Here is a 17,845-nt window from a genome sequence, read left to right on the forward strand (position 1 = left end):
CATACATGGAGTGGAAAATACAGGAGCAGGTATAAATACATGAAAAGATGGGAGTTGCCTTACCAAGTGTGAGGTCAGTCTAACGTTAGACTGAGGCAACTCTCATCTTTTCATGTATTCATACCTGCTCCTGTATTTTCCATTCCATGCATCTGATGAAGTGGGATCTAGCCCACGAAAGCTTATGCCCAAATACATTTGTTAGTCACTAAGGTGCCACAAGGACTCCTTTTTGTTTTTGCTGATACAGACTAACACAGCTACCACTCTGAAACCTGTAATCAGGAACAGGCTCCATTTTTTTAAGCACTATACAAACAGACCTGGTTTACATTAGGAAAATTAGGACCCATAACCACCAGATGGGAGCATTGCTCTGAAGCTCTTATATGTTCTCTTATATGCCTGCTTTGGTGGGTGATGCAATTTGTTACCGATAGGCGGTCAGTCCTGGAGGAAGCTGTGCCAGGAAGCACTGAGAGGGTGTGGCTACAGCTAGTTGTATTTGAAAACAAAACATAACTTATTCATCATTGGCTGCAATTTTAAAAATCAAAATGGGGAAGAAAAAGGAGTCCCAATTGTATATTTGAAATGCATGATGGGATCTGTAGTTCTGTGGCTTCAGCATGTTCTTGTGTGTGTAATATGCTTAGTGTGGAGATGTAATGTACTGTATTTAGATTAACCTAATACCATGTCTTTTTATAGCACCTTTCATCAAAGAATTTCAAAGTGCTTTACAAACATTAATTAATGAAACCTCACTAGCGGCAAAGTGACTTGGCAAAACTATACAGTGGGGCAGCTGGGTATATGACCCAGGCTTTTCTCAGTCAAAAATTCTTGCTTTAACTGCTAGACCATATTGTTAAAATGTGTCACAGTATGCTTGATATATATTGTGTAATTTTGTCTTTATAGATATTTAGGCACCGTGTTTCTAATCTGCTAGGGGTGCTTCCCCGTTGGCTCAGCCCCCCCCCTCCACCTCTTCCCCCAAGGCCCCGCCCCGCTTCTTCCCGCCCCTTATTCCTTGCCCAGTTCTGCCCATTTCCCCCCTCCCCAGCGCACTGCACCCTAGCTCCTCTTGACACCACAGAACAGCTGATCCTTGGTAGGCACTGGGAGGGACAGAGAGAGGTTCTGGTAGGGGGATTGCCAGAGTGCTCAGGACCCACCATTTTTTTTTCCGACTTTGTGCCTAATAACATTGTTTTTATTTATCATCTGTCATTAAGCTTCTATCACATGGGTTTGGAAAAAAGCGGCTTCTTGATATATAGTTTACTGGTTTGCTAATGTATTATATGGTTGAGGCTCCCACAGCTCTCTCCTATGTTATATAAGGCCACTGTAGCCAGAGGATAATAGGGGTATTATGTACATACACAGCACCATACACAAGATGTAAATCTGTAGATTTCAGAAATCGGATCTTATTAAGTTGGTGCCCAAACCTTGCACAACCATGAAGCTGCATCAGCAGCTTGCTGGGAGTTGCTTAACATAGAATGATGTCAATCGCTGCTATAATACAGAGGAGCAGCCCATGGAGGCAATAACCCTCAGCATCAAATGTTCCATCTCATTCACTTGGAAGTGTGTTAAGTTGTCTTGGAAGCATGCAGAGCACAGGTGATGCCATTCTGCCTCCCTTGGTGCCCCAAATCCTCTCGTGAAGACGAGGCTCGTTCGTGAAAAAGCAAACACAAGAAATGGGCCTGGTCTGAAACAATCACAAAATGGTAAGACAGCGGGGAGCCAACAAGCCTGCAGCCACTCAGTGAACCGGAAAACCACAACTCCCAGGAGCCTCTGCTCAGCAGATCCATAAAGAAATGACGTTTTGGTCTTAGTGCATGCTGGGAGCTGTAGTCCTGTCAAAGGGGATTCCGCAGAATGCCCCTGTTTAGCGCGGTGGACCCTGGGAGCGGTAGCTCTGTGTGCTGGGATTGCTGCGCCCGTGGGCCTTTGCGAGGAGGTTCCACAGGGAGAGAGGCGTGACTGGCGCGATGCATGCCGGGAAGTGCAGTTATCCGGGCTGGGATTGCTTGCGGCGCGGTGTATGCTGGGGGTTGTAGTCATGGGCAGCTGCCCGGACTCGGTTTCCCGTGGCGCCCCGCGGCTGTTTCTGACGCCAGAGGCTGGAGGGAGCTGGAAGGGCTGGAGCCGGGAGCGGGGCCGGCGGCGGCTGCCGGGGCAGGGCGGCTGGGGCGCGCCGGGCCGGGATGGACTCGCGGGTGTCGGAGCTGTTCGGGGGCTGCTGCCGGCCCGTGGGGGGTGGCGGGGCGCTGCGCGGCCGCGGGGGGGCGGGGGCCGGCGGGGGCTCCAAGGGGAAGAAGAAAAGCGGGAGGAACCGGGGCGGCAAGGCCAACAACCCGCCCTACCTGCCGCCGGAGGTGAGCGCGGGCCGGGGGCGGCACCGGGGCTGTTGGGCGATGATGGGCGGGAGAAGGGGACGGGGCACGGGGGCTGTTGGGCGGGGGGCGGCGGCACGGGGGCTGTTGAGCGGGGGCGGCGGCGGCACGGGGCTGTTGAGCGGGGCGGCACCGGGGCTGTTGGGCGATGATGGGCCCGGGGAGGGTCGGGGACAGCACCGGGGCTGTTGGGCGATGATGGGCCCGGGGAGGGTCGGGGACAGCACCGGGGCTGTTGGGCGATGATGGGCCCGGGAGGGTCGGGGACAGCACCGGGGCTGTTGGGCGATGATGGGCCGGGGGTCGGGGACAGCACCGGGGCTGTTGGGCGATGATGGGCCGGGGGTCGGGGACAGCACCGGGGCTGTTGGGCGATGATGGGCCGGGGGCAGCACCGGGGCTGTTGGGCGATGATGGGCCGGGGGGGGGCGGGGCAGCACCGGGGCTGTTGGGCGATGATGGGCCGGGGGCGGGGACAGCACCGGGGCTGTTGGGCGCTGGAGGGTTGCGGGGGAGGCGCTGGGCAGCAGCTTTAGTCTCGTTGATTAGCGTTTGCTCTCTGGTGATGGGCAGTGCTGAGAGCTTTCATTATTATGACAGGAGATTCCAGTGGCTGGGGCTGTTAGTGGAGCTAGACTAGAGTGTCCTTGAACCTATGCATTGGTGTGGGTTGTGTTAGCAGGGGCCGTAGGGCTGGAGTGCTGCCATCTCTGCATATGGAGTTGTGGGGTTTTGATCTATGTGTGCAGTTGTCTTGTGTCCTATATCCTGGAGTCACAGAAAGGCCTTATCTCAATTCCAGTGCTGCTGGACTGATAAAGTTTTGGAGGTGGGGATGGAGTCTCTGCTGTCATATCAGCCTCTGGCTAGTAGGTGTCTGATATGTTTGAGACCTTCAGCCTTCTCAAACCCCGTTGGCAGAGAATTCCAGTGCCTGCCTCTGCTGATGCTATAGCTTGCCAAGCAGCTAGAGAGCGAAACTGATATGGTTCTTGTTTACTTCGGAGTTTCCAGTAGAAGTAGGGAAAACTGAATAAAGCTCTAGTAATTTTTCACTTTCTTGAAGCTCTGAGTTGTGACCAAGTCACTGGAGCTGGCTACCTGCCTCAGTTATACCCAGTTCACATTTGGTAGGGCCTTTGCAACTGTGTAAAGGCTAGGAAAACTTTAATTGATAAGTTAGATTCTGGGTAAGTTGATAGCTTCGCTCCCTGTCAGGCTACGCTTCCAAAAGTCACAGGCGAGTGAAATTTTCAGGCCTCAGTGATATAAGGCAGTGACAAGATACTATATGTGCTGGATGCAGGAGAGCTGAGGCTTGGGAACGTTATGGAGGAGGGCTTTTCATTAAGTAAGAGAAAATGATGATCAGCTGGGGATCCTAGCAGAGGCATTCCTGCCCCTCTTTGTGTGTGACCCTAGTCTCTTGCTGTCTCTTCCCTAGCCTCCACCCTTGTAGGTGTGGAAAAACATAATAGGTTTTCATGATTATTAACTAGGTTGGAAGCAGTTCCTGAGGGTGGATCCTGTTGGGTCAGCTGAGGAGATTGTGTTGATGTGTACCTGCTATTAAGGCACTAGAATATTAGGCTATGTCTACACTATGCAGCTTTTAGCGACAGGGCTGTGTTGCCACAGCGGTGTTGCTAGAAGTTGCACAGTGTATTCGCTGTCTGTCGGCTCTCCTGTCTACAAAAACCTTCCACCCCCAACGAGTGGTGTTAGCTTTGTCCACCAGATAGTGCTCCAGCCGACAAAGTGCTGTTCACACCGGCGCTTGTCATCAGCAAAACTTTTGTCTTTCCAAGGGGAGTTAACATCTCTGAAAAACAAAACTTTTGTCCTTCTGTTGCCAGCATAGACATAGCCTTCGTGTAGCTTGGTTGGTTAATGAGGCCACATTAAATCCTTTTCCCAACCCTGGCCACATCCTGAGTGTGTTGTTTAGCACATTTTGCCTTCTCTGCCTTTTGCACTGATTGATTAATACAAGCAGTTTGGACTCTTGGGGAGGGAGACACCTGGACAATCCCTTCTTAGAGCTCTGATGTGGCAACACTTCTCCCTTGTGCCACCAGTCCCATGGAGATACTTAAACTCCATTGGTTGAATGAGCTGGCATTGGTGGGGCACAGTCTGGTTGCCTGGCATGCCATTTGGGTGCACCTTGCACACAGGCCAAAATGCTCAGTTCCCTTCCATTGCTGAGATCTGATCTGCCATGTTCTATGGAAACACATTCTCAGCAGGCCCAGTGACATCCCAACCCCTCTTGGGCTGCTAATTTGAGTTAGCAAATATTTGCTGAGTTTGGGAGGGTCCAGACCAAACCCTGGATAAAGTGAGAGGTGGTTCCTAAGCAGGTGGTGCCACATCTGATGGGGTTTGCCTGCTGCATTGTGAAAACAAGTCTGGTAAGTGGCCATCTTAGTTGCTGGAGCTCAGACAATTCCCACTGGCATGGGGCTGATGGACACCACTGCCCGAGGAGCATGAGGATTGCCATGGACCACTGATGGTCTGGCACTGTGTTTCATCACAGGATATTTACACCATCCTCAAAAACATCAGGGTGCCAAGTCCTAAGTGAGAGGCGAGGCACAGGTATTTTTGTCCAAGGGTAGGATGCCTTGCTTTGGGGGATGAGGAACAGAGATGCTAGAACAGGCTAATCCCTACTGAGTCCAAAATAGTCCATCCTCAGGGACAGGATTGTTCCCTGTAGTGACCTGGCTGTTGTGCCTTTCAGCTGCAGAAGTGACAGTCCTCTAAGGCTTCAGTATCACTTCCTTCCTGTCCCCAGACACCCTGCCTGCACCACTGTCCAGCAAGTCTAGACTCATTACTGTCCTTGCACCTCTTGCACTAGACTAGAGCCTCACTTGCTATGAGACAGGCACAAAACCCTTGTTCAGAGGACAATGCAGATACTGATGCGGTATCCAGTGCTGAAAGGCTGATGGGTGGGAGGGCTTGGCAGAAGGGAACCCCTTACCAGTGCCCCTATCTTGCTAAACAGCTCCAACTTTAAGAGCAGAACTGCTAATCCCAGGGCCTTGCTTCTTTGGCCCTTTGCCACCATAAACCATTTATTGTGATTAGGGCTGAGTTAGAATGCAGGGAGGGGGCTTTACCTTCCCTTGATGGGCAGATCCATGTGCTGGGAGAGGGAGCTGTATATTTCCAGAGAAGCGAATTGGCTGGGCAGTTGTAGTTCAGGAAGAGCTGAAATCCAAGCAGGTCGGTTTTCACACTGCTGTCTCTCTGGTTTATTGCGCTTTCCACTGGAATCCCTGGCTCCCTGCAGGACCCAGTCCTGTCTCTGTAACCTTTAGACTGAGATCAGTGGACGATCCAGTTTAGTCTGGAGCTGGCCTCCTGGGGAAACCCTTCTGTGCCCAGGGAAGTTCCTGGTTATATTTCTCGGGAGCTGTCAGAGCAGTGAGTGGTTTGTTTTACCACAAGTTGATCAATAGCACTTGCTTCCTCAAGTCTGTGAGGAGCATCTCTCCCTGGGGGGCAGCCATGCATGCTTATGGGGAGAGGTCATGGAGAGGAACACTTAGCAGTGGGTGCAGTCACTGTCAAAAAAGGTGAGACAGTCTTTGACAGGCCAGCTCAGTGCTGGAGCGGTTCTCAGGTTCACTTGTACTGAATGCAGGTTTTAGAACAGTATAATGCTGGTAGGGTTGGGGGACCGTTGATGGCTTAGGAGTAAAGAGCCTTTTACTCCATGTCACCAGTTCCAGTATAGATCAGGGGAGCATGAGCTGGGTGGTGTGGGACTGGGGAGAGGGTCGTGGAACCTTTTGCCCCAGGTTATCAGACCCAAGACAGTAATAAAGCTGTTCCCATCAGACTTTTAATGGTCTCTGTTCAAAATAAATTGGGGTGGGGTGTCCCAGACCAGTGGTTCTCAATGAAGAGTACGCATACTCCTGGGGGTACATCAGCTCATCTAGATATTTGTCTAGTTTTACAACTGGCTACATAAAGCACCAGCAAAGTCCGTACAAAGTAAAATTTCATACAGGCAATGACTTGTTTATACTGTTCTATGTGGAGATATACCTATCTCATAGAACTGGAAGGGACATCAAGTCCAGCCCCCAGCCTTCACTAGCAGGACCAAGTACTGATTTTGCCCCAGATCCCTAAGTGGCCCCCTCAAGGATTGAACTCACAACCCTGGGTTTAGCAGGCCAATGCTCAAACAACTGAGCCATTCTTCCCAATGTGTACATTGAAATGTGAGTGCAATAGTTATATTCCAATTGATTTTATTTTATAATGATATGGTAACAATGAGAAAGTAAGCAACTTTTCAGTACTAGTGTGCTGGGACACTTTTGTATTTTGATGTCTGATTCTGTAAGCAAGTAGTTTTTAAGTGAGGTGAAACTTGGAGTACGTAAGACAAATCAGCCTCTTGAAAGGGGTACAGTAGTTTGGAAAGATTGAGAGCCACTGTCTCAGACCACTTCTTAGGAGGACACGCTATCACTAGTAACCTCAGCAGAGGCACCAGGGGTTGACTGGGCCATGGAGAATGAGCTCTCCTCACACCCCTACATGGGGTGACTCCAGGGCAGGACTGGGTGATGAATGAAGAGGCTTGTGCGTTCCACTGCCTGAGCTGTGCCTGTTGTAGACAAAAAGGTCTTTAGGACTTTTAACTGGGCACTTCCTTTTGCTGGCACTAAAAAGATTGTCCATCCTCAGTAAGACCCCTTAATTTTGGCCTCCTAGCATTCATACTAGAATGTCCCAGCTGCTTTGTAGAGCAAACAGCAACATGCATGTGGTAGGTTCCAGTATGGCGTGGGAATGAGGCCTGCAGCTCTGGCAGGGAGGCTGTGACTTAGCATGTATGTTGAAAGCATATATGGTTTCTTTCTCCTTGCGAAGCTGGCAGCAACAGCTGATTATCCATGTGTCATTCCAGACTACCCGGAATGGAATGGTGTGTGGGCTCCGTGGTGTTAGGGAAGCCATGTGGGGTGGGCAAGGGCATCTGGGAAGAGTGTCTGGGGTTGTGAGATGGTTGCTAACCCATGTCTCATTTGGTTCTTTAACCAGGCAGAAGATGGGAACATAGAATACAAGGTGAGTCCTTAGGGGGTTGCAGAGGGGAATTCTCTTCCTGGCGGGTTACCCTGTAATGAATTGAGCAAAGGGGTTGTATGGAGGACATGCCCAGGGGGATACTCAAAAGGGAACCATCCCAGCCTTGCCCTTGGGTGGGTGGGGGCTGAGGCTGAGGTAGGGCACTATCCATCTCACTTTGGGTTCGCTGAACCCTGTGGGAGAAACTGGATGCTAGAGAACGTGCAGTGCAGAATCCCTTGTGACTGTACTCTGGAGGGGCCTCCCAGCCCCCTCAGGTGTTGTGTCCCATGTGCTGACCAGTGTAGAGCTCACTCTCCACCCTGTGGGGCCCGTCCCTTCACCCACCTCACTCTTTCCTTAAAGACCCAGAGCTACAGGTGCCATTTGTGTCCTTTCCAGTTGTATTTTGGGGCAGTCCTGCTGTTCTCACTCAGGCCAGAGCACAAATGGTTTGAGCCCCATGGCACTGGCTCCCTAATCCAGTGCTTCCCTCATACCAGCCAGTTCTCAGGTGCCATCTGCAAGATACAGGAATGTTCTGCTACAGAAGTTCTTGTCTCTCTTGTAACCCTCTCTCTCCTATCCCACTGGCTCCTCTGCAGGTGCTAACTCGGAGCGTGTTTCCCAGAGGTGGGTCTGCTGGGGGGGGCATTGCTCCATGGCAGAGGGTTAGGGAGTCACTGCCCCAGGGAGATGTGATTCTCTCTGCCCCCAGGCAGCAATTGTAACCGCTCCCTCCCTCGAGCAGCTGAAGCTGGTGAACCCCTCACAGTATCGCTTTGAGCACCTGGTGACACAGATGAAGTGGCGGCTGCAGGAAGGCCGGGGTGAGGCTGTCTACCAGATCGGCGTGGAGGACAATGGGCTACTGGTGGGCCTGTCAGAAGAAGAGATGCGTGCTTCCCTCAAGACATTGCGCCGGATGGCTGAAAAGTACGTTTCTTAGGATCTCTAATCTCTGCTGGGTCAGAGAAACCCAGCTCTACCCCATTCTCCCTGCAACCCCTGCAAAGGGTCCTGGTGGCTCTTTCTTCTTCCTCCCCTGAAAGGCCTGTAGATCAAAGGCTCTTGGCTAGGAGACAAGTTCCCAGGACCTCTTCCAGTTCACACTCAGAGAGGCCCCAGGCCAGGGAAACCAGCCTTGCTGAGACTTTGGCGTTTCGCTGCTAGAGAGTCCCTGGTCTGAGGCTTCTGCCCTGCTGCTCTCAGAGCCTCCAGCCTGCCCTGCAGTTTGAGTCCTGTTCCTAGGTCCCCTGTGATGCTCCAACCAGGTGATGCCCTGGATAAGGGGCCAGTCATGTACTAGCTCACCCCAGACTGTTCCCTCTTGCTCCCTTGCAGGGTTGGAGCTGACATCACCATCCTGCGGGAGCGCGAGGTAGATTATGACAGCGATGTTCCCAGGAAGATAACAGAGGTTCTTGTCCGGAAGGTCCCTGATAACCAGCAGGTAGGGAGCCCTTGGCTGGGTTGTTCTCCTTGACCAGGGAGCCCTGTGGTACTGGAGACTCCCAGACTCCGTTCAAGAGGTTTCCCTTTGGGATAAGATGGGAATCCCTCCCCCGGAACCACTTCACGTTAGAACAGTTCACAGGGCACACTTTAAAGAGCTACCAATAGGGGGCTGAGGGACAGAGCTGTTCATCTTCAGGGTACCAGCTGCAACCCACCCCAGACAAGGGAGATTGGCTGGCTCTGGGGGGTCAGAGAATGGGATATGAAGCCTTTCACCTCTACAGCACCAATTCTAATCCATCCCAATGTGGAGACGGGGGAGTGATATGGCATCTGTATTGCAGTAAGTGTGTAGATGACCTTTTTGTGATGTCATAGGCCTGGCATTGGACATCACATTTGCCATGGTGGAGTCACGAACCAATGTCTACGATATCATGGGAGGGGCAGAATCTAAAAAGAAGTGCTGCATAGTGATCCCAGCCCATTCTGGAGGGAACATGTGGGGCATGTCTGCTGACATGGGGTGAGCACGTGCCACCCATGCCTGAGGGGTGGTGTCCCTGCACCAGGAGCAGGTTGCCCCATGGTTTCTCTGCTCTGACTCTTTTCCTTTAGTTCCTAGACCTGCGAGTGGCTGTGCTTGGGAACGTGGATTCAGGGAAGTCGACGCTGCTGGGTGTCCTGACCCAGGGTGAGCTGGATAATGGGCGGGGCAGAGCCCGCCTCAATCTCTTCCGGCACCTCCATGAGATCCAGTCAGGGAGAACATCCAGCATCAGCTTTGAGATCCTTGGCTTCAATAGCAAAGGAGAGGTATGGAGCGTGAGTGCTATTGCAGCAGTGTGGAGAGAGTGACAGACCCAACTCCCTATGAGAAGTGGGAGGAACATGACTGTCCTCCTGGCTCTGTGCTGCCTGTCACTGCAGTGGGCAGAGCAGGACTGACTCAACAGCAACAAAGGAGTTCTGTGCCCCATACTGCTGCAGCAGAGAGCCTAGGAGTGATCAAGTTGTAATTAGAGGTGGTAGGAGAAGGTGCTGCTTGTCCAGTTGGAGCAGGTGTCTGTTCTGGTGTCCTGCTTCTTGCCTCCAGATTAGTGGTGTACAGGTTTGACGTTACACTATAGCCACAACAGCCTGCATAGTCAGGCCTAGTCCCTTTCTAGGTGCAGAGTCTCAAGCTCTCTGGCACTTGTTTCTGTTCAGATGGAGCTGGTATGGTTGGGGTTGTCTCTTCTCTCTCCCTCCTCCTTTGCATACCCCATACCTCAGTCTCTGGTTCCTTTTCTTCCCTAGGTGGTGAACTACAGTGACTCACGGACGGCAGAAGAGATCTGTGAGAGCTCCTCCAAGATGATCACTTTCATTGATCTGGCTGGCCACCACAAGTACTTGAAAACCACCATATTCGGCCTCACCAGCTACTGCCCAGACTTTGCCATGCTGGTGGTGAGCGCCAACACTGGCATCGGTAAGTGCACCATTACCCAGTCTGGGGGAATGCACGGAGGGTCTGGCAGGATGCTCTCGGGGCACATGAAGAGTGGTAGATGCTGGCTAATGGGGTGATTGTAGTTGGAAAAAAATGATACTGATTCCAATTCCTCCTGACTCCCTGTAGCCCAGTGATTCCAATGCAGCTGTGGGTGCTGCAGATGAGCTGGGAACTTGGCTGCCTCATACACCATTGGTAGCTGAGCTCTGACTTGATTGCTGAGGGTGGTGTCCAGGACAGGAAAGTTTTGGTAGCATTTGAGGGCATTTTGAGCATGTCAGGGAAAAATCGCCTTGATATATTAGTGGTGTATATTGGAACCCAAAGCCTCTATAAAGGAAGTAAACAAGAACCTTCCCCTGTCCATTTGAAAAGCCACTTTTCCTACTAATCAGTTAGCTTCTGGAGAGAAATTCCTGGGTTCTAATGGAGCAGAAGCAGGTGCCTGGGCCCAGAAAAGCCCTGATCTGTCTTTCTGGAATGATGGTTAAAAAGCTGTGCCCCCTTGCCGTTGCCTGAGATGCTGAGCAGGTGGGGTGACAGAGTTTCATCTTCATCTGTATGATGGGCCCATGGGGCACTTGTTGGGCTGGGAGATGCTGGCATCCTCTGAGCAGGTGGCTTTGGTGCCCATGCTCCTTTTTAGCAGAGCTCTCTCTTGTCTCTTGTAGCAGGTACCACACGGGAGCACCTGGGCCTGGCCATGGCCCTCAAGGTTCCCTTTTTCATTGTCGTCAGCAAAGTGGACTTGTGTTCCAAAGCCACCGTGGAACGGACAGTGAAGCAGCTGGAGCGGATCCTGAAGCAGCCGGGCTGCAATAAGCTACCCCTGCTAGTGAACTCGGACGATGACGCCGTCACGGCAGCGCAGCAGTTTGCACAATCTCCCAAGTAAGGAACCTTCATCTCTTCTGCAAGGAGCAGGGGGAGTCAGCTGAGTTTAGTCTGTTGGGATTTTACCAGCACCGCTCACACAGGGGAGGAGACCACATCTCTAGGAGGCATTAGCTGGCTCCCCAGATTTCACTCCTTTAGCTCCTCTCATGCATGGCCCCCTCTCCCAGGCCTTTTCTGGGCACCAGGAGCAAGTGCCAGTGGCTGAAAGGGGGGTGAATGTGTTCCTTGCTTACCCTAGAGACACAGCTCTAGTGAGGAAGCCTGGATTAACTGGGTGCAGATGGCCTAGACCAAGCTCTGGAGAGGCTTTCATAGTGCCATCTCTGCTAGGTCCTATCTAGCTCATGTATTCTCCTTGAAGTACTTTTCCAAAGATGGGCTCTGCAGCTGCGTTGTGGCCCCCAGCTCATTCCTTTCTCTGTGTGTTTGGCAGCATCACCCCGATCTTCACTCTATCCAGTGTTTCTGGAGAGAACCTGGATCTCTTAAAAGTTTTCCTCAACATCCTTCCTCCTCTGACCAACAGCAAAGAGCAGGAGGAGCTGATGCAGCAACTTACAGAGTTCCAGGTACATACAGGCATTGGACTGAAGTTCTTATACTGCATCCATTACCATGGCATCTGAGCACCTACCTGAGGGCAAGCTGCACTGGGGGTCCGCTATATCTGGGGCAGTGGTTCTCAACCTATTTATCATTGTGGGCCAAATATGCGGCCCACAAAGTGTTACCTGGGCTGCAGTGCCCCCACCTAAACCCCCCCACAAACCCCTATGCTCAGGGCCCTCTGTCCAGAGACCCCTCCACAGTGTGGGGCGAGGAGCGGAGAGCTGGGTGTGGGGCGGAGGGAAGGGACCCTGGACCCCCACCATGCGGGGCTGGGAGGCAACTGGCTGCCTGGAGCCCGTGGCCTTTAGCACACAGCTGATCTGGGCTGCAGCTGTGTACGAATTGGGCCATATGCGACCTGCTGGTTGAGAACTGTTGACCTGGGGTGAGGGGAGGTAATGTGCTGAGCCACTGGAGTAATGAGGAGGATGAGGAGTTGGAATATAGAGGGGGCCAGCACCACTTCTCTGTGCTGCTTCTGAAAGGGCCTGTCAGGTATCTGAGTGCCCAGTTTAGTGCAAGCCAAGAGATGTGCTGGGCACATCTCTGAATAATGAGCTCTCGGGTGTCTGCTTCACTCTGGGACTCTTCAAAATGGGAAAGAGTGGGAGCAGAGAAAGGTCTGCTATAGGCCCCCGTGCCCTGAGCAGAGAAGGCTCCACTGCAGCCTATGGTGGGTGGATGGTGGCTCATTCTAGTTCTGAAGTGCTGCTCTCTCAGTTGCACAGTGAGTCTAAAGAGCTTACTCTTGTTGCCCTGCTGCAGGTGGATGAAATCTATACTGTGCCTGAAGTGGGGACTGTTGTGGGAGGAACTCTGTCCAGGTGAGCGCTGTTATGCCTAGTGACTTGGATAGGCACAGAGGGATTAGGGTTTGGAGGGGAGAACGTGGGCTTAGCATTGCCAGATCTCTGAGGATTTAATTAATCCTGTACAGGCAGGGCAGTGAAGTGGAAGCTGCCTATAAGTTGGGAGGGGGGTGAACGTGGAGGCTGAATTTACCCTTCCCCTGAGTAGGTTGGGGAGCAGGGTAGGGGGAATCTCAGCCTAGGCTGTCTCCAGAGCAGGGCTCTAATGTGTTGGTGGGAACCCTGGGCAGCTGCTTTGCTCTCTGACAGAGCTGTAGTTGGAACCCAGCTGGCCTCCTGAGGGTTGTATCTTTCACTGGACTTTCAGAAGTTCTTCATCAAGAAGCAGGTGGGTAGTTTGGAAGGAGGGACAGCAAATCATCAGTCCCAGGTCTGCTCAGGGCAATGCTTTAGCAGTTGGTCAGTATTCCAGGGCTAGTCAAGTGCACCCAGTCTCTCGGGGATCCCAGGCAGCACCAGCACCAGACCTGCATCAGGTCACCTCTGTGCTGCCTCTACTGGAACAGGCAGAATGGAAGAGCAGGTGGAGACCAGCTGGGTTGCCTGTGTCTAAGAAGTCAGACCCCTTGGGATCTCAGACGGCTGCATTAGCTGATAGTCCTGGGAATCCTGACTCCCTTCTGCTGGGCATCTGAGTTAGTTGGTCAGACACTGGGGAGGGAGCGTCCAGGCAGACTCATTTCCAGTGAGATTCAGAGAGGCTATGCAGGTTAATCTCATTTGGTGTCTTTCCCTGTGTCTCTGGTTAAACTCTGTCCTGCTCTTGTGCCCCCGGCAGTGGGATCTGCAGGGAGGGGGAGAGCCTTGTGGTCGGTCCCACTGACGATGGCAAGTTCCTCCAGCTGAAGGTGTGCAGCATCCAGCGGAACCGCTCCGCGTGCCGTGTGCTCCGGGCAGGACAAGCTGCCACACTGGCCCTTGGGCCCTTCGACCGCTCCCTCCTGCGCAAGGTGAGTCTTGCTCCCATCTCCAGGGAGCTGCAGCTGGGCTGCTCGTATCGACAGCATTGACTGATAAGCCACTGAGAGCCTGAGCAGGCAGTCTGAGATTCCTACTCAAGGGAAGGGAGTTTAGAAGCAAGGAACAAGGCACATCCCCAATAGAAACCCCACTCCACTCCTGTCCTACTGCCAGATTCTGGTTCAAATGGTGGGATAGTTGGCCTCCAGGTTTGAGATGGATGCATGGAGCTTTAAGTAGGGTTCAGAGGATGGGATGGGTGAGACTGGTGTGGGGGGAAAGGTCACGGGGTTCAGAGGCAGCAAGGGGACTGTTCCCGATGGTCTGGGTTTTGAGCTTGAAGCTATTGTGCAGGGCATGGTGATGGTGAGCCCAGAGATGAACCCCACCATCTGCTCAGTATTTGAAGCCGAAATCGTGCTGCTCTTCCATGCCACGACTTTCCGAAAGGGATTCCAAGTGACTGTGCACGTGGGGAATGTGCGGCAGACGGCCATCGTAGAGAAGATCCATGGAAAGGTGAGATTTTCACCAGCAGGGGTGTTCTGGCAGCGTATCAGACCCCATCCTGCTCTGGCTTGTTAGGTTTCCTTAGCTTCATTAAGACTCCTCCCCTCCCCTCTGTTAGCAAGTCTCACTTCGCTCCTTCCTGCTAATGCCATGGCACTTGTATTGGGTCCTGCCTTTCCTCTCCTCCCAAGAAGCTGCCTGTTCCTTTGGCCTACTAGTGTCACTGGGGAACTTCAGCAAGGCAGGACAGAGGAGTAACCCCCCTGGTGTCCAGACCTCTTTGCTGGAAGTCAGAGTTCCTTTGCAGTAGTGCCCTGACTGTAGTTGGAGGACCTCAAGTTGTGGCACCTTAAACGATGAGTTCTGGGAGAGACTGAGGAGCTCTTGTCAGCATTCTTCCTCCCTTCTCTGCCTTGGACTTCCCAGTGCCCCTGGATATGGAGGCAAAGGGCTGGGTGGGCATGCTCTTGATTGTTGCGGACTGCCCTCTCCTCTCCCTCAGGACAAGCTGCGGACAGGGGAGAAGGCTGTTGTTCGTTTCCGGTTCATCAAACATCCCGAATATTTAAAGATTGGCGCCAAGCTGCTGTTCCGTGAAGGAGTCACCAAAGGTATCGGACACGTCACCGACCTCCAAGCTATCACCACTGAAGAGAACAGCCTGGATGAGAGCCTGGGGCTCAGGCGTTTGACTTTCTGACTCTCACTAGGTCTGAGAGATCTCCAGACTCCAGCAATGGAGGAAGAGAGAGTTGAGGGGAGTTGTCCTGCCCTTCACATGACTGGAACTGCTGCTGTCCGGTTTTAGCATTGGTTTCTCCTCTCCACACTGTGAGGATGGAGCCCAGGAGATCTCCCTTTGTTCAGTGCCCCTCACGGGGCAAGTTAAGCATGTTGTCTCTGCATCGTCTGCTGCTTTCATTATCCTGCCCTCCACCACAATAGACCAGAGGCAGCCTTAGTCTGGGCAGGCGAGTCCTGGCTTTGTTTGCAGTACTTTGGTGGGAAGTTCGTGGCTGATACGGTGCAAAGCTCCTGAGGTGCTGAGCAGCAATGAAGGGATGCTGCCACCTCTGTTTCAGGCTCAGTCCCGTTGTAGCTCTCTGAGCATTGGGCCTGACCCATACTGTGTGTGCCCCGTCTCCCAGGCTTAGGCTTTTCCCTCCAGGGCAGAGACCTTTGGGATGGCATAGGAGGCCCAGCTACCCAGAGTGCAGAGACTTGGTTAAACTCAGGTTCACAAACAATAAGAACCCGAGAAAAATTCAGGACACTTTTAGCCCTTTTAATCTTGGTTGATTTTAATCCCTCGTGTTCCCCCTTCTGTGTTCAGTGGCTCCTGCTTGGCTGTCCCAGCTCTTCCGCCAAACCAGCACAAACAGGGATCTCCTCACGGACTAGCCCCTGCCAGACGGTGACTTGAGCCCCATGTCCATCCTAGTGCTCGTGTCTTGTGGGTGGCTGGGGCTTCCCCCATACATCCCAGTGCAATCAGCCTCCTCAAGAACCTGCATGAAGCCAGGGTCTCTGCCTCTAGCCCTCTGCTCGCTGAAGCAGCTGAGCATCCTGCTGGCCCAAGCAGGAGGCCGTTTTGGGGAACAGAGCTGGGCCCACACCTGGGCTTGTATCTGCTTCAACTAAGCTCCCCTGCAGGAGGTCTCCATTGAGTTAATGGCAGGGCTTTGTGATGGATTTCCCTGTTGCAATCAGTTTGTGCTACAGCCCAGCTTGCTCCTCGGGGACCTGCCTTAACTCTTGAGGAGAGGCAGAGGGGGCTGCCGTACTGGCCCAGCAGGACGTTTACTGTTGGATGCAATCTGACAAAGCCATCACAAGGATTTTTTTTGTTGCTCTCATTCTACTTAAGGGAATCTTCCTTTCTTGTCTCTGCCACTGAAGTTTCAGTGCCTAGGAGGGCTGGTGGGAGCCAGCACAGCCAGAGGCTCGGTAGGTGTGTGAAGACATGGAACACTTGCTGTCATGTTTCCCCAGCTGTGCCCTTTAGGTACAAGTGCTGAGCATTGGCCTGGGCAGCTGCTGCTGAGAGTCAGCCCTGTTCAGCTGGGAACAAGGGGGCCGGGGAGGGTTATGTAGTTGAGGCTGCATAACTGTCATTAGGCTTTTGATTTCACTGGTGACTATTGAACAAAGCTGGTCATGCACTGCTGCCTGAGCCACGGTGTGGTGTCTGGACAGGGAGGGGGCTCTGCTCCAGGTGTTGCCAATAATGCTTAAGCTGTGCTGCCTCCTGCTCAGGGTCTTATGCTGGGGCTCCTGGCATGGGCAGAGCTTCCCACACCAATTTGGTGATATCCTCACAGCAGCTCTCCTTGCCACAGGCCATGCACTTGCTGTAGTGAGGAGCCTTGTGGGGGTGAGGATTCCTGCCTGCAAGCTGTTAAAGTTCACCAAGCAGATCTGCGGGGAGCAGAGAATTGTTCCTCCCCTGTGAAGGGTTATGAGGAAGCTCTGTTGCTTTCTCCCACCATGTTCTGTGCTGGAATCCTAGCTTAGACTGGAATCTGTAGGGCAAGCCTGTCATACAATTGCTGTTAATAGCAGCTATGAGCAGGCACTGCCTCTTCCCAGGGAGAGGTAATGCATTCACTCTGCTGGCAGTACCCTGCACTGGGGGACGCTCGGTCTGTCTTTTCTCCCTTTCAGTCACCTTGCACACAACTGCTTTGCTGGCTCAGATGGTCTGAAAAGGGGACCCTTCCCCCTCCAGCCCTGGCACTTGGCGCTGGGTTCCATTACAGTGGGTGCCCCTCATATGCTTCTGCAGGAAGAACGGAGTCCCAGTGAGCACTCCCCTCTTGTGTTATTGTGTAAATACAAATAGTTGTGCCCGGGAGGGGTGAGTGTCTCCTTCTGCTGTTTGCAGTGACCTTGGGGAAACCTTCAGCACTGCCCCATACTCAAGCTGCTGCTGCTCCCTTCCCTGGAAGAGCTGATGGGCTGAGCACCTTATCCCGTCTCCTCCCCTGCCCCTTCTGTGGCGTGACTGTTCAGTGCCATGCTTTTCATGCTCCCTGTTCTCGTCTTGGATTCTCTAATGCAGAGGGATGGTTTCCATTTCCTTGGCATCTATATATAATGTACAGAATAAAGATGTTTTATTGAGAAAGAACCTTGGCTGAGTTGTGAAGGGGGGATGGTTGAGCAGAGCCCTCCCCAGCCACTGCCCTTGCAGTTACTACCCTCTGGTAAACAATCTGCTAGGGTCTATAAGGACTGCATGGATCACTGGGTACAAGTGTACACGGCCTGCTTAGCTGAGCTGCACCAAATGTGAGGCTAAGGTAGCTGACAGCCACGTCACCCTGAGCACTGCTCTTATTGCAGTGGGTGGAGCTAGCTGTGTCTTCTGTGTCTCAGAAGCCACAAATTCCTGCTACCCTGGAGAAGGGTGACACCATGTGACCTTCACTGGTGCTTTGACCCAGCTCATGTTAATTTAAAAGCAGTATGTAACTGCAGGGGGGAGGGGAGCTGAGTATGTTCCACTGCAGCCTGAG

At 52.7% G+C, this 17,845-nt stretch overlaps 1 protein-coding gene across 3 annotated transcripts; it reads left to right on the forward strand.

Annotated features, from left to right (window-relative positions):
* Nucleotides 1-1,874: 1,874 nt before the first annotated feature.
* Nucleotides 1,875-17,457, forward strand: GTPBP2 (GTP binding protein 2). Of its 3 annotated transcripts, none has more exons than XM_039531609.1 (12): nucleotides 1,875-2,025; nucleotides 7,500-7,526; nucleotides 8,278-8,462; nucleotides 8,871-8,979; nucleotides 9,603-9,800; nucleotides 10,284-10,458; nucleotides 11,154-11,373; nucleotides 11,813-11,948; nucleotides 12,754-12,812; nucleotides 13,636-13,807; nucleotides 14,172-14,336; nucleotides 14,830-17,457. In XM_039531609.1, the coding sequence occupies exons 1-12, from the start codon at nucleotides 2,020-2,022 to the stop codon at nucleotides 15,025-15,027; spliced, it is 1,650 nt and encodes a 549-aa protein (XP_039387543.1). In that variant the 5' UTR covers nucleotides 1,875-2,019; the 3' UTR covers nucleotides 15,028-17,457. The 3 variants fall into 3 exon arrangements, with proteins under 3 accessions (XP_039387543.1, XP_039387541.1, XP_039387542.1); XM_039531607.1 differs by lacking the exon at nucleotides 1,875-2,025 and adding an exon at nucleotides 2,217-2,402; XM_039531608.1 differs by lacking the exon at nucleotides 1,875-2,025 and adding an exon at nucleotides 2,217-2,402 and having other exon boundaries at nucleotides 11,157-11,373.
* Nucleotides 17,458-17,845: the final 388 nt, after the last annotated feature.

The sequence above is a fragment of the Mauremys reevesii genome, linkage group 3 (genome assembly GCF_016161935.1).
Source record: "Mauremys reevesii isolate NIE-2019 linkage group 3, ASM1616193v1, whole genome shotgun sequence".
NCBI lineage: Eukaryota > Metazoa > Chordata > Testudines > Geoemydidae > Mauremys > Mauremys reevesii.

Coding starts and splice junctions, on each gene's coding strand:
- GTPBP2 (XM_039531607.1), top strand. CDS start 2,232: ATGGACTCGCGGGTGTCGGAGCTGTTCGGGGGCTGCTGCCGGCCCGTG. Junction 11,949..12,753: donor AGCAACTTACAGAGTTCCAG/GTACATACAGGC, acceptor GCCCTGCTGCAG/GTGGATGAAATCTATACTGT. Junction 13,808..14,171: donor ACCGCTCCCTCCTGCGCAAG/GTGAGTCTTGCT, acceptor GCTATTGTGCAG/GGCATGGTGATGGTGAGCCC.